This window comes from Prionailurus bengalensis, chromosome B4 (genome assembly GCF_016509475.1).
Source record: "Prionailurus bengalensis isolate Pbe53 chromosome B4, Fcat_Pben_1.1_paternal_pri, whole genome shotgun sequence".
NCBI lineage: Eukaryota > Metazoa > Chordata > Mammalia > Carnivora > Felidae > Prionailurus > Prionailurus bengalensis.
Window position 1 is genome coordinate 22,904,413 of NC_057358.1, and position 16,832 is coordinate 22,921,244.

General features: G+C 37.6%; 1 protein-coding gene across 1 annotated transcript in view; it reads right to left on the reverse strand.

Annotated features, from left to right (window-relative positions):
- ARHGAP21 (Rho GTPase activating protein 21) overlaps window positions 1-16,832 on the reverse strand; it is a 136,495-nt gene that overhangs the window by 70,765 nt on the left and 48,898 nt on the right. The window contains 2 exon segments of the mRNA XM_043562611.1: window positions 6,488-6,512; window positions 6,768-6,947. Of these exon segments, the coding sequence (XP_043418546.1) occupies window positions 6,488-6,512; window positions 6,768-6,947 (205 nt within the window).

Sequence of the window (16,832 nt, forward strand, 5' to 3'; positions counted from 1 at the left end):
AAATGTGCTCATTTTAAGTGTGAGCTTCCTAAGTTTTGACAAATGTATAAATCCATGTAACCACCATGACAATCAAGATAAAGAACATTTCCATCTTGCCAGAAACTTCCCTTAGCCCCTTTGCAATCAATTCAGGCAACCACAATTTGGGTTGGATTTATCTTTCCTCCCATACAAATAAAATCAGACAGTCTGTACTCTTTTGTGCTTGGTTTCTTTCACTCATCAAAATGTTTTAGACAGCAAAAGCATGAACAACAAAAGAAAAAGTACATAAACTAGATTTCATCAAAATTAGGAACTTTTGTGCATCAAAGGACATTATCAAGAAAGTGAAAAAACAATCTGTGGAATGAGGGAAAATATATGCAAATCATATATCTGATAACAATCTACTATCTAGAATATATAAAGAACACTTACAACTCAAAATCAAAAAGACAAATAACCCAATTAAAAAAAAAAAAAAAGGAGCAATGGACTTAAATAGACATCTCTCCAGAGAAGATATACAAACAGTTAACAAGCACACGAAAAGATGCTCAATTTCACTAGTTATTAAGGAAATAAATGCAAAGCAAAACCACAATGAGATACCACTTCACACTCACTAGACTGGCATAATTCAAAAATGGAAAATAACAGGCACTGATGAGGATGCGGAGAAATTGTGACCTTCACACATTGCTGGTGCAAATGTAAAAATGGTACAGTTACCATGGAAATGTGCAAAACAGTTTGGCAGGTCCCCAGATGTTAAACACAGAATTACCACGTAACAATGGAGCAATCCCACTCCTAGATATATACCCTAGAGATCTGAAAACAGGGACTCAAATAAACACTTGCATACACAAGTTCATAGCAACACTAATTACAATAGCCAAAAAAGGTAGAAACAGTCCAAATGTCCATCAATGGATGAATGGATAAGCAAGCTGTGGTATATACATGCAAGGGAATACTATACAGCCAGGAATGAAGTATTGATTCCTGTTCCCCATGGACAAAACTCAAAAACATTACACAAAATGCAAGAAGCCATATGAAAAACATTATATATTGTATCATTCTATTTTTATAAAATATCCAGAATAGGTGAGTCCAAAGGGACAGAAGACAGACTGGGATTTCTCAGGGACTTTGGGGAGGGGAGAATAGTGAATGACAGCTTAATGGATATGGGCTTCCTTATGGAGCAATGAAAATGTTTTGGAACTAGACAGAGGTGATAGATGTACGTTTCATACATGACCTTTAATTCTATACTAAATGTCATTGAATTGTTCGCTTTACAACGGTGAATTTTGTATTATGTGAATTTCACTTCAATATAAGAAATGTTTATGAGATTGATCCACAAGGCTATGTGTATTCCATTGCATTGATACACCACAATTTGGTTACCTATTCATATATTGATGAATACTTAGGTTGAATCCAGTGTTTATTTATTATGAATACAGCACTTATGAATATTCCTGTACAAATATTTTTGCAGGCAAATACTTCATTTATCTTTGGTAAATACCTATGAATGCCCTTAACATCTCTTACAACTAAGTGAAAAATGCCAAAAACATTCTATCAGTCATGAGATGCATAGGTATCAAAAATATAACCAAATCAAAGATGGAAATCAATTGCAAATATTAAAGCAATGATGCTTTATCCTTCTGCTGAACAGACTTAAGCCAATAGGACATGTTCAATTAGGAAAAAGAAGAAGAAAATTAAAGAACAAGTATAAAATGCTAAGACTATGTTAACCAAAATTGCATATGAAAGTTGAATTAAGGTCTTTTAATACTCTTTACCTTTCGAGGGAACAGAAAGCTCTTTCTTACATTTCCAAGGATGAATTATGAAAGTAAAGAATTTTCTGCAAAACCATGGTAGAAAGTGAGAGGAAACCCTAGAACCAGATGGCTTGTTTGTAGTCCAATGCCGTCCCTTGCTAATTACTTAAACACTTCATGCTTCAGTTTCCTCATCTAAAACAGGGAGGTGATAATATCCACCCCAGAAAGTTGATGAACTAATCCACAAAAAATCTTAAAACAGTGCCCAGCACATTATAAATCAGCTGCCACCACTGCCACCACACTATCTCCCCCTCCTCCTCCACATCATCATCATCGTCATTATCATCATCATCATCATCATCATCATCATCTTCTCTTCCTCCTCCTCCTCCTCCTCCTCATCAACAACATCAACATCATCATCTCTACTTCCTAAAGTATCTTCAGGACAATATCAGACATCTGTGGATGTTCTAATGAATAGTATTAAAAATTAACAAAAATATGTAACTAATTAGTATATTTGCCTACCTACCAGAGAAACTCAAATTGTTTAAACTGTCAAATAGAGTGAAAAATGGATCCCAAGGGGTTTAGTCAATGCACAAGACATCAGCAAAGACCCATGGAACTCACTTAGTCTTGCTACATTTTAGAAATAGTGAAACACTCTTCTAGGACCTACCGGGATACTACTGACCATGGACCTAACCACAAGAAATTCCTCTTACAATGAATTTTCAGGTCCATTTTTTACTGTTACATTATTCTGAGGGAATAGGTTTTCACCTTATGAATGGAAATTAGTGGCATAAAATACACCAGATTTTCTCAGGTTTTCAGAATTTACCTCTTCATTAAATGGAAGAATGTTTGACCTCTAAGCATAATGGGTACTGTTCAGTGGGCATAAAATGATGAACTGGGCCAATTAGGTTTCATTCTCAGGAATAGGAAGTGTTATGATAAGAGAGGAAGGAAGAAAGAAGATATAATGAGGACTGTACCTTATATACAGATATCAGCTCATGAGAAAATCAGGTATAATCAAAATTAATTATGAAAGTCATTTCGATCCTCCAGTAAATTCCAAAGTTTGGGTCGTTGTTGTTGTTACTCTTTAGATTTAGTAGCTTCCCAGGTCCCAATTCTGGTGTCTATGGCTACCCAGGTATCCTATCACTCTTGACATTGAATTTGGAAATGCTCTATTGTTTTTTCAGAATTACCACATCTTTCCAGAAGTGGTTTGAGGAAGTTTCTACTTCTTGCCACTAAAAGAGCCTTGGTTAGAAAACTCCAACATAGGCCACAGAGCTCTTTAGTCAGAAACAACTGCAATCGGGGGCCCTGCATGGCTCAGTTGGTTGGGCATCCAACTCCGGCTCAGGTCATGATCTCACAGTTCATGGGTTCGAGCCCCGCATCGGACTCTGTGCTGACAGCTCAGAGCCTGGAGCCTGCTTCAGATTCTGTGTCTCCCTCTCTCTGCCCTGCCTCCTCTCACTCTGTCTTTCAAAAATGAATAAACATTAAAAAAATTCTTTTTAATAAAAAAAAATTAAAAAAAAGAAACTGCAATCACAAAATACAAATTTTTACTACTGAGAGAATTTATAAAATTCCTAGTTACTTTTTTGTACTATTAATGCTTAAATATACATTTTGATGCCGAAGTAGAAATCCAACAGTTACTTAGGTACCTAACAAAATGACAAACACACTCCTGGACATGTCCCTGTAATTAATTTCGACAGAATTTTTACTCATAGAATAAGTAGAAAAGAAATAACAGTAATTACAAACTTCTAATTATTCTTGTTTTGATTATTTATAAAGATCTTCTCCAGAGATTTAAGGGACAACAGGACAACAGCAAGACAGCAATTATCAACAACTATCATCAACAAAAAATATTTTTCTACTTTAACGGCCTTTTTCTTATAAATATTATCTGCATCATAATACAGAAAACAAATCAACAAGAAAAAATAGTTTTAAAACACAAGACAATACACATACATAGGCTCTAAGAAACATACCAGAATGGAAGTTGGGTAAGGAGAATAATCAGAAAGTCAAGTGTCAAAAGGGATTCCACTAAACTGCCAAAAGGAAAGAACACTAAAACAAAACCTTTCAACTGTTTCACAGAATTTTGGCATTATCACAGGATCTCTTAGGAGTTTGAATAAAATTCTGGCAATTACTTCCTCTCCAGTGATTCTAGGCTTTGACTCGGATCATTACACTGGAGCTTGGATTCTATTTCATTAAACCAAAATTCACATAAAAAGATTTCGTAATCTCAATATGCTTGAAAGTAAGTTTTATCAGCAGATGAAACTATAAAATAAAAATCGTCATATTCAGTTGAATTAAAATAAAGAAAATTTATTCTCATAAAATATGTTCTTATGGTTGGTTGATGAGTTGAGTTGAAATGGTATTATGAGGGCTATACTTTAGCTAACTAGGCCTCAATGGACTAACTTGTGACCCCACTACCAACTGGGATGACCAGAGCAAACCTAGGCCTGGGGGGGCAGAGGAGGCAGAGGACGACTCAGTCAGTCACTCCTTAAACTCCATGAACTTCCCAAATTCACTGCTCGCCAGGGAATCAGAACTGAGTAAAAAGTGATGGTTGCTCTTCTAAGATGTTCAGGGCTTCTAAACTGAGGATATCCTTGACTTTTATGTGAATTCTTTGTCCTCAGGTATTCACAAATACAGAACAAACTTCTTTGTTTTTAACTTTCTCAAGGCAGAGAAATATGACAGAGTAATTTCATATCATACTAACTATACCCTGTTTTATCCACCAATTCTTGACTTTACATAAGTCAGACTGTTTCTTAAAAGACAGCATTATTCTAGATGCTGTGTGTAACAGGCCACCTGAGCACCAGCACATTGTCCTGTGGGATGATGGGAGGACAGAAGACCCACATCCTCTTTCCTCTTGCTGAAGCTGGTTTTGTAAGCTTTCCCTTTCCTCGCTAACACCTATTTCTAGCTCATGCCAAGTAACATTTGGAATTCTTCCTGAACCCCAGTGCATGACAGATGGTGACACAAGAGTGGCCCTCCCTGCACAACAGTGATAACTTATGAAGGGTCCTACCTGGCCTTACACTCACAGAATACTTTTGATAATGCTGAAATAAATTGTTTTCTTCCCCTTTAACCCTTAGCATGACCATTCTAAGACCGCAAATCAGATATGGGTATTACAAAGTTTCATCAACAGGGGAGTGGATAAACAAACAGGTGGATAACCAGTCTGCGGTGTATTCAAACAAACTAATCAGCAACAAATGAAAGAGCAGTGTTAGTATCTATCTGTACCATGCAGTGGAACCTCAAAAATACTACAGCAAGCAAAAGACACAAACGAGTACATGATATGGTATTCCAAGGCAGTGATGGGAAGCAGATTAGTGGTTGTCTAGGAACAGCAGAGTGCTGTGTAAGGGAACTTTATGGAATGATGGAAAGGTTTTTTGTGTTTTTTTTTTTTTAATTATTGAAGTATGTAGCAATATACAATGTTACATCAGTTTCAGGTGTAAAACATAGTGATTCTACAGAAAGGTTCTTTTTGGTATTAGAGCTTGATTGGGATGGTGGTTTCACAAGTTATAGATTTATCGAAATGCACCTTACATGTATAACTGTACACTTAAGATTGGCGCAAACATGACATTCTTGTTAAAAAGGTGTAACTTCAAAGTCATGATAAGAAAACATCAGACAAAGCCAAACTGATGGGCACTGTACAAAATAACACACTGGTACTCTTCAAAGGTGTTGAGGCCATGAAATACAAGGACAGACTGAGGCGCTGTCACAGACTAGAGAAGACAAAGGGACAAGTCAATTGAATGCAATGTGGAATCTCGCATCGGAGAAAAGATGCTGGTAGAAAAACTAGTAAAAAACCAAATAAAGTCTGTAGTTTAATTAACAGTATCAGACCAATGCTAATTTCTTAGTCCTGTTCACTGTACCATGAATGTGTAAGTTGTTGGACATTATGGGAAGCTAAACGAAGGATATACGGAAACTTCTGTACTATTTTAGCAACCTTTATTCTAGTCTAAAATCATCTAGAAATAAAAGTTTTTAAAATAGGCACATTTTATTGTGTGTGACTTTTAACTCATTAGAGTTCATATAAAATTAAAACAAAAATGAGTGGACATTAATAAGAAATATCCCCATCCCCGGCCTGATTCTCCTTTTAATAAGCTTATTAAAGATAATGCTTAAGTCAAGAGTAAGATTAACTATGAGAAGACCCCAAGTACTCTCTTTTTCACTATTTGAGTCACTAAATCTACTAGATAAAACACACAGCATTTCTTACCTAAAAAAAAATTACTGAATTTAAGAGATTACTAATTAAATAAAAATATCACAATTACTTTCCTCAGAATCATAGATGTTCCCCTGCATAAGCACTAACATATAATTAACAATAAAATCACCGCATGTTGAAATCATGCTGAGACAATGGAATCCATAAAACAGTAAAATTATTTCATTTCTAGGGCTCTCCCATCTAAGAGTTATATATATATTTGGACTCGAAAAACTGTATCAGCTCATTTAATATTACTTAAGGAATAGAAAGACATGTAGCAAAACAGAGAAAAATTAAAATTTCTACAGCATACCTCCTCTGTTGCCATTTTCTTCATCCTACAATATAAAAAAAAAAAAAATACCCATATGTGAATAGTTATTTAGAAATTCTAGTAAAATCAAAGCAAGCCTCAATTCAATTCAAAGTGCCCTCCCCAAAACGTGGCAATAACAACCTCATTAACCTCCAGAAGGATGGAGCCTTCATAAGGAAGGCACAAGGGGAGGATGAGAGGAAGATAAGAAGGAGACAGGAACTGCCTTGCATTGTTGTTGTTGTTGTTTTTAACTTACTTTAATTAATGTTCTTACCTTATATGAAAATTGAATTGCAGACTCTGGGGGATAAACAATAAAATGCCTCAATGTAAAACCAAAGCCTTGAGATGTTCTTTTCAACATAACTGTTTTGGGACCTGGCCAGGAGAATGTTTCATCTTCGGATGGTGATACAGTTTCACTTTGTTCTTTTCCATCTTTACTCTTTGATACCTAAAATAAAAAGACATTTAAAAGTTAAGTAGAAAATTCAATAGACTTCCTCACTTGGACAAAAACCATATGTATGAGTGCAGATACAAACCTAAAGGAGAAAGAGGAACCATCTTCTTTGTATTACAAATCACGTAGATCATCGTGATTTTTCTAGAGAGGGATGCTATGAAAGGTAATCAGATGTAAGAAAGAACCCTTGGTTAAATCTAACAGTTAAAACTGAAAACGCGATAGAAGGTATGAAGCTAACACCATGACCATCCCGTAAAGCACTAAGAAACACAAACTATGAAAGAAGAGACGTGATTCTCTTACTAAGAACACTAAAACTGTTATCAGAGAGTCCAACAGAAATAAAAGATAATTAGAAAATAATAGACAAGACCTTCAAGTCCTGAGCACAAATTCAGCACCCACACAGCTAGTCCTTCCACTACCCTGGCTATCTAGCATTCTGCTCTCTTCGCTTCCACTCGTGGCTTTCATCTGGTCATGGCTGAGAACCCTGCGCAATCTCCAATCCAACACCCACTCTTCATTCCCCCCCATCCATCCCTCAGCTCTTCTCAATCTGCCGTCTGGAGCTGCTGCCTCCTACCTCTTCCCTGTCCCTCACCACCTCATGTTCTCACTTCCCTTGTAAGCCAGCTTCAATTCACTCCATTGCCTTTCTCTTCCTTCCTCGAAGTCCTAACCTTGACATAATCTAACCTCAGATAAATAATTAACACTGCCTGCTCTGGGCCTGCACCTGTGTGGCCAAACGTGAGCGGAGATGAAAATAAAGAAAGAGGGGCACCTGGGTGGCACAGTCGGTTAAGCGTCCGACTTCAGCCAGGTCACGATCTCGCGGTCCGGGAGTTCGAGCCCCGCGTCGGGCTCTGGGCTGATGGCTCAGAGCCTGGAGCCTGTTTCCGATTCTGTGTCTCCCTCTCTGTCTGCCCCTCCCCCGTTCATGCTCTGTCTCTCTCTGTCCCAAAAATAAATAAACGTTGGAAAAAAAAAAAAAGAAAGAAAGAAACTGAACAAATAAATAAATACGAAGCTGTTTTCATTTTAAGTTCATAACCTCAAGGGAGCTTTTACTGTTGTCTGCCAATAATAATATAGTTCTGTCCAGTATATTCGAGCTACATGACTATTTTATCCCTTCTCATCCTCACTTGCAGCTAATGACCCTGCTTTCTGTCACACTGAAAACCACAGGCCATGAGATGAGAGCTTAGTCGCTTGCCACATCTACCCCCCTACAGCTGTGGCCAGATTCTCCTGCCCTCTTTCTCAACAATCCTGCTCCGATGGCCCACTCTTCTGGGGTCCCTACCCATGTACCAGACCCCTTTTACTGCTCACAGAGGTGATTCCTGCAATTCTCCCCTCTCCTTCACATCATCTATTTTCTTTACTATATTCCCATCAGCATAGACACATTTTGTAGGTTCTTTAATTTTAAAGTAACAACAAAACCCTCGAACCACATAGCCCTCTCAAGCTACCACCTTGTTGGCCACCACCACTCTGCCTATCCTGTAGAGCAAAACTCTTTGAAAGGTGACTATAGTTGCTCTCTTGAATTCTTTTCCTCCCATTTTCTTTTGAATCCCCTTAAGTCAGGCTTTTGCCACCATAATTCCCTGACACTGTCCCGGTCAAGGTTACCAACGGCTTCCACATTGCTAAACTGAGCAGTCAATTCTCAGTTCTTGTCTTAATGTGACTTACCAATGGGTTCAAGAATCACTTCTCCTTTTTGAAAATTTGTCTCCACTTGACTTCCCATACTGATTTTATTCCTAACTCATAGGCTATTTCTTAGTCTCCTTTGTTACTACGTCATCTGCTCAACTTCTGACATTGGGAATATCCAGGGCTCAGTCCATAGACTTTTCTAGTTCTACTCTGTCTTTTGGTGATTTCATCCAGTCTAATGCTTTAAATACCATTTATATATAGACAACCCCTAATTTTTAAATCTAGCCCAGATATCTCCCCAATCTAATAGGTATCTCAAAATTGTGTCTGCATTACTGCTAAGATTTTGTATTAAATGACAATTCCAAGTTCATCTCAGCAGTTTGAAATATCACCTTGATTGGGGCACCTGGGTGGCTCAGTTGGTTAAGCATCCGACTCTTGATTTCAGCTCAGGTCATGATCTCATGGTTCCTGAGTTCAAGCCCTGCATTGGGCTCTGCACTCACAGCACAGAGCCTGCTTGGGATTCTTTCTCTCCGTCTCTCTCTGACCCTCCCCATTTGTTCTCTCTCTCTCTCAAAATAAATAAATAAACTTAAAAAAAAAAAAAAGAAATGCCACCTTTGTCAAATGGCAAATACGTGAACATGCTTCATTTTATTATATTTTTATTATGTTTCACTAGTGAATCTACCTATTCCTTCAGAATGACTTGCTTCATATAAAGGTGTTAAAACTTAAAAAATGTCCTGAAATTAATTTTTGCATGATAAAAAATTTATTACACTACAAAGAAAATAAATCCAAGAGACTTCTAAATCCTTAATATTTTCATCACACAGTCAATATTTGGGCTGTTAGTAGTTAGCTATTCATCAACTTCATTTTCTCTTCTTCCTGGAAAGATAACTAGATAGTAACATTCTCCAGGCAAACTTGCCATAAGAGCAGCTGTGACCAAATTCTAGTCAATGGAATTCTAGTCAGTGGAATGTGAATGAAAATAATATGTAATATACAAAAATCAGTTGTATTTCTACATACTTACAATAAGCATTGGTAACTGAAAAAACTTTTAAAATACTGCTCAAAATATGAAATACTTAAGGACAAATCTGACAAAAGATTTGCAAGGCTTATTAACTGAAAATCCAAAACACTGCCAAGAGATTTAAAGCATATCTAAATAAATGGAGAGATATACCATGTTCATGGATCAGAAGACTATTCTTAAAATGTCAACTCTCCCCAAATTGATCTAGAAATGAGATCACAGTAAAAATTCAGGAGATTTCTGTTTAGAAGTTAACATACCATTTCTAAAATTCACTTTAAAATGAGAAGAATCCAAACAGCTAAAACAAATTTGAAAAAGAACAAAATTGGTGTACTTACAGAACAAGAATTCAAGGCTTATCATAAAGCTACAATAATCAAGACTGAAATCATCTATGGAGACTTTGTGCACCCGAAGCTAATTTATCATAAATGCATTTTAGTTTATCCTCCCTTCTAGGACTTTGCTAGAAAGAGGGAGTAAGAGCAAACATCAACATGGGGGAATCAAGCTGAGTCTCATGTAACTGCAAAAGTGATCATACAATTAGGTAAAGTTTGCAGGATAAAGGTTATTATTCTGGGCTTAATCACCTAAATAGTTTAGTCAAGGTTTAAGCGGTGACTAGATCCTCCTTTTGTGATCCAAATGAAAGAATCATTTTATACATGCACAAAAGCAATCCCCCCATTTATTCAGTAAATAAATACTGAGAACCTACTGTGTATCCAACACTGTTCCACCCAGTTAGGATACAAGGGTAAATAAAATATAATTTATTTTGTTTTCTAAATTAAGCTTCTAATTTTAAGATAATTATAGGTTCACATGCATTTGTAAGAAATAACACCAAGGGATCTCCTTAATCTTTATGTAATTTCCCTCAACATCAACATCCTGGAAAACTACAGTACGTATCACAACCAGGATAATGACATGGATAGCATCCATTCATCATATTCAGAGCAGTTTTACTTGTATCCTGTTTATGTTTAGCTCTGTGCAGTTTTATTGCATGTGTACAATTGTATATTCACCACCAGTCAAGATACAGAACAGTGCTTTTACCACAGGATCTCTCCTGTGGTCCTTTCATAACCACATCCACCCTCTCCCTTCGCCCCTCACCCAGCCCCTAACTCTAGGCAACCACTACTCTGCTCTGTATTTCTATCATTCAACAATGTTATATAAATGGAATCATGCAGTCAGTAAACTTCTGGGATTGCCTTTTTTCACTCAGGCCAATTCTCTGCAGAATCACCCAAGTTGTTGCATGTGTCAACAGCTCATCTCTTTCATTGCTAAATAGTACTCCACGGTATGGATACACCAGTTTGTTTGAAGGACATCTTGATTGTTTCTAATTTGGGGCTATTATGAATAAATATATTACAAATATTTGTATACAGGTTTTGTGTGAACATAATTTCCATTTCTCTGGAATAAATGTCCAAGAGCATAATTGCTGGGTTATATGGTAACTGCATCTTTAGCCTTGTAAGAAACTGCCAAACTATTTTCCACAGTGAATATACAATTTTAGGTTCCCAGGATGTATGGTGCATGAGTGATCCCATTTCTTTGCTTCCTCGACAGCATTTGGTACTGTCATTATTTTTTATTTTAGCCATTGTTATAGGTGTGTAGTGATAGGTACTGTGATTATACTTTGCGTTTCCCTAATGGCTAATAATAAACATCTATTCATGTGTTGCCATCTTATTATATAATTGTAAAGCACAAAAGACTCTTCATCAAGATTAATAAATCCTTTCATGTTACACATGAGGAAACTGAGGCCCAAATAGGTTCTGCGATTTATCTGAGATTACTGCTGGCTAGTGTCAGGGCAAGAATTAAAATTATGGCTTCCTGAATCTAAAGCTAGAATATCTCCCCTATGTCATATTATGTTTCTTCTCTTTTATTCTGTAGTCTGCACAGATTCTTCTCCCCAATAGCTCTTTGATCTAATTTATTATATTTTTAAATTTCACTTTCCTGCAGCACTACAATTTTACCACTTTGAAAACTGTCCATGTCTTAAATTTATCTTGAGTGAAGTATTATGACTTGGCCCCTGAGCTTCCAAATATATTCAAGTTTTCTTTACTTTTCCTTTTGAGTATAGAGATAACCCTCTTGCATTATGAGTTCATGTTTCAAGTTTCTTAACTAAGCCTGCTATGTCTTATTCTACTGATTTTCTTCACAAAAATGGAGAGTATGGGATGAAGAAGAATAAGGAATTTCTTTTTTGATCCTGAAAACTTTTAAAGATTTTTTAATGCAACACAGCTCAAGTGTTTCTATTATTTCACCTTCCCAGAACATCACACTAAATCCTCTCCAGCCTCCTACCTTTTCCCGACAGGACAGAAGGGAGGGTTATACTTCTTTCCACATAGAAAGAGAAGATGAAAAGAAATACACATATGGGCCTTCTCTACTCCTTTTCTACTTACCCACAGAGCCATTTGATGTGATGACTTTATCAGAAGGGCAAACCACAGGCACACGGTGAAGGGCACAGCAGTTACAGAATCCTCCACTTAAGAAGACCCCTAAGGCATGTCCCTCTCCACGCGTCTCACCTCCCCACCATGAGCATCAAGTCATGTACTAGCAGCATCAGGGTGCAAGAGGTAACCAAGAGACTAGAACAATGGCAGTTAAATTTCTGTGGATTAAGGACTGTCATTTGATCCCCTTAAAAGACTTCATAACAAGGTCACTCGATTGAATAAATAATAGCTCAAGGTTAAAAGAAACCAAAATAAAGGACGAAAACTAACTGCATAAAACCCAGACATAACAATTAGACAAAGCAACCCAAAGGAGTGAAAGAAGGTATAAGAGGAAAACAATCATATAACAATAAAGGAAATTAAAACCTCATGGATGAGAATACAAATTGGCATGACGGAACTTTTTAGGATAATAGAAATGTTCTAAAAGTAGGTTGTGATCAAAGTTCCACAACTGTATAAATTTAGTACGAACCACTGAAATGCAAACTGACAGTAGCAGGTGAATTTTATAGCATGTAAATTATACTTCAATGAAGATATTTAAAAAAAAAAACCACTCACATAGGTAAAAAGGACAAAGTCTAAATGTTATCCTGAGCTGTCATGAAAGTAAACGCAAGAGTTACAAAAGAATGCTTATGCACACAATAAATATATGACCCCTCAGCTATCTTTTGTAACTACTTGTACTTTAAGTAGAATCTGGATAGCTTCCTAGCAGTTTCCAGGAACCAGGCTGTGTTCAGCTTAAAACATTCTAATATTAATTCTATCATATACCTAAGATTATGAGTCCTACTCCTACTTTGAAAGTATTTTAGTTTATCTTACCACTGACAATGTTATCAGTTTCCTAAAGTAATATTTTTCTTATTTTAGTGCCAGGCTTTTTTTTTTTTTTTTTTTTTTTTTTTGAGAGAGAGAGAGAGCAGGCATGGGTGTGTGCACAAGCAGGGGAGGGGCACAGGGAGAGGGCAAGAGAGAATCTCACTCAAGCAGGCTCCACACTCAACACTGAGCCTGACACAGGGCTTGATCTCAGGATGCGGAGATCATGACCTGAGCTGAAATCAAGAGTCAGAGGCTTAATTGACTAAGCCACCCAGGCTACCCATAGGCCAGACTTCAAACTGATAATACATCCTTTTTTTTTTTTTTAATGTTTTTATTTATTTTATTATTATTTTTTTTTAATTTTATTTTTGAGACAGAGAGAGACAGAGCATGAACAGGGGAGGGGCAGAGAGAGAGGGAGACACAGAATTTGAAACAGGTTCCAGGCTCTGAGCTGTCAGCACAGAGCCTGACGCGGGGTTCGAACTCCGGACCGTGAGATCATGACCTGAGCCGAAGTCGGACGCTCAACCGACTGAGCCACCCAGGCACCCCTGTTTTTATTTATTTTTGAGAGAAAGAGAGAGAGAGACAGAGAGAGAGAGAGAGAGAGAGAGAACACAAGTTGGGGGAGGGGCAGAGAGAGAGGGAGACACAGAATCTGAAGCAGGCTCCAGGCCCTGAGCTGTCAGCGCAGAGCCTGATGCAGGGCTTGAACTTATGAAATGCAAGATCATGACCTGAGCCAAAGTTGGATGCTTAACCTACTGAGCCACTGGGTGCCCCGATACAATACCCTTTTAAGATGTTTCTCCTTTACAGTTTTGAAATGTTACCACAGGTAAGGCTGTCGTCTGGCTGGATTTTTTTCTTTGATAACCCAAGGAGATGGGATTGCACAGAGGGGACTGAGCACGGACTCGAGCCAGTCTACCTGGGCCTGGGTCCTTGGTTCTCCAGCTGTGGACCTTGGACAAGTTCCTTAACGCATCTGTGCCTCAGTTCCACATCTTTACTATGAGGATAATACCAGTGCATACTTCACATCCTTATGGGATTAAAAGAGTTAAAGTCTGTAAAGTGCTTAAAACAGTAAATCATGGGGCGCCTGGGTAGCTGAGTCAATTAAGCGTCCAACTCTCTTTTTTTTGGTAATAAGGTGAACTATTTTATTTTATTTTTTAATTTATTTTTTAATGTTTATTTTTGAGGCAGAGGGAGACACAGCGTGAGGGGCAGAGAGAGAGGGAAACACAGAATCCGAGGCAGGCTCCAGGCTCCGAGCTGTCAGCACAGAGCCCGATGTGGGGCTCGAACTCACGAACTATGAGATCATGACCGGAGCTGAAGTCGGACGCTTAACTGACTGAGCCACCCAGGCGCCTCTTAAGTGTCCAACTCTTGATCTCTGCACAGGTCGTGAGCTCACCATTTGTGAGATGGAGCCCCACATGGAACTCTGTGCTGACAGGGCACAGCCTGCTTGAGATACTGCCTCCCTCTGCCCCTCCCCCCATCCCCACTTGTTCACTCCCTCTCTCTGCCCCTGTCTTGCTTGCTCTCTCTCTCTCTCTCTCTCTCTCTCTCTCTCTCAAAATAAATAAATAAACACAACAATTCAAAAAAAAAAAAAAGAACTGGAAAACAATGTTAAAACAAAACCAAAAAAAAAAAAAAAAAAAAAACAGTAAATCACACATACTAAGCACTAGTTAACTGTTCTTTAAAAAACCCAGAATAGGGGCGCCTGGGTGGTGCAGTCGGTTAAGCATCCGACTTCAGCCAGGTCATGATCTTGCGGTCCGTGAGTTCGAGCCCTGCGTCAGGCTCTGGGCTGATGGCTTGGAGCCTGGAGCCTGTTTCCGATTCTGTGTCTCCCTCTCTCTCTGCCCCTCCCCCGTTCATGCTCTGTCTCTCTCTGTCCCCAAAATAAATAAAAAACGTTGGAAAAAAAAAAAAAAACAAACCCAGAAGTCACCAATAAATAATGGCTTCTTTCAAAAAGGTATCATGAAAACAGTTTTCAGATACTCAGATGAACCATAAACCACAGTGTTGTCTGAAGGGAAAAGAAAAATCTGGATTCTCCATTAAAGTTTCTACTAGATTTTTACAGACATCATAGCAAGTCTGATGGAGACCTGGGTTCATGGTGATTGAGTAACCCGTCAAAACCAACCGGCTAGTAGGTGATAGAACTTACTCTTTAGCTTCTGTGTCATGAGTAGAAAGGAAATGACAACCATCATTTAGATATTGCTTATCTTTAAAGTACTTCCTCCATAGTTGTAATGCCACAGAGAGGTTAATCTTACAGCAAATTATTCCTCACATATTAGGTTTCCTTGGTGTGGCATTTCTCTGCAAAATTTTTCAACATATGTGGAAACATGATTTTTTCAGGGTTTGTCTGTTTAAAGTCCAATTTAAATTCCAAGTTCAAGCTAAAACACACTTGAATAAAGTTTTTTTATATGCTAAGTATGCTTGCTAACCCTTGACTTGCAGCTTCTGTATCTAGAGTCTCCTAAAGATGTATCTAGATGTGTTTTTCCAAGGATTCTAGTTCTCAGTAGGTATTTTAATATTTAAGAGATGAAAGATGATGAGCAAAGAAACTGAAAAATCTAGATGACTTTAGTCTAAAATATTTCAAATTAAATACCTGGACTTAATTTTTAAAATGTAACTCTTAATTTTTACATTATTTCCTTGCAAATTCCTGTAATATCTTTTATCTAGGTTGACTGTTGACATGGGTCCTTTCTGCTGCTATTCCTATATGCTATGATTTACAATTATCTTGAATCAGTATTTTTTTATGTGATTTCCTTTCCTATTCAGAGTTCTGGTTTTAAATGTAATTTTTACATAGATGCACTTTTCTCTCTTCTGTCTCTTTCTCTGATTTTCAGATCCCAATATTTCAAAGACACAAGTTCTTAATTCCTCAATTTTACAAGTTCACCCTCATAAAAGATAGGTATTTTAAAATTTGTGGTAAATTTAAAAATTGGGAAGATTATTGTGAAATTTCGAGAAATTTTAATGTTTTTTTAAACTACTATGACTTTGAAAAGTTTATCTTTTTATCTTTTTTTTTTTTTTTTTTTTTTAAGAGAAAGAGAGTAGGGGAGGGACACAGAGAGAGACACGGAGAGAGAGAATCCCAAGCAGGCTCCACGCCATCAGCACGGAGCATGATGCAGGGCTCGATCTCACATAACGTGAGATCATGACCTGAGCCTAAATCAAGAGTCAAGCTTAACCGAATGAGCCACCCAGTGCCCCGAAAAGTTATTTCGAATTTACTCATGACCCATATAACCTGGTAATATTATCAGGCTCATAAGATGACAAGATGGTAAAAGTCAGAATATACTTCTCTTCACGACCATTCAGCCCCATTTCCTGGGCATATTCTCTGAGTTGTGTTATCAGTGGTGGTGACAGGTTTAGATGACACCTACTTAATTCTCTCCCTCGGTCCTCTTGTGACTAATAATAAATGTCTTCATGATAACAGGGGAAAGTCTGAGTTTGTCTGCTAAAATAGCGACCTCACTTTCAAAATAATGCCTGGAATGAGAATCCTCATGAGTCCGCTGGCACATGTAAACCTTTCCTTACAGTTTTAAGGAGTTCCTCCTTACTAATCTGGTTCCGGAAGCAGGTATGACTGAATCTAACTGGCATATTTTCTGCATTCATTTTTTTCTTCCTTAACAGCCTCTGGCATCACCTTCTAATTCTGTTACTTAA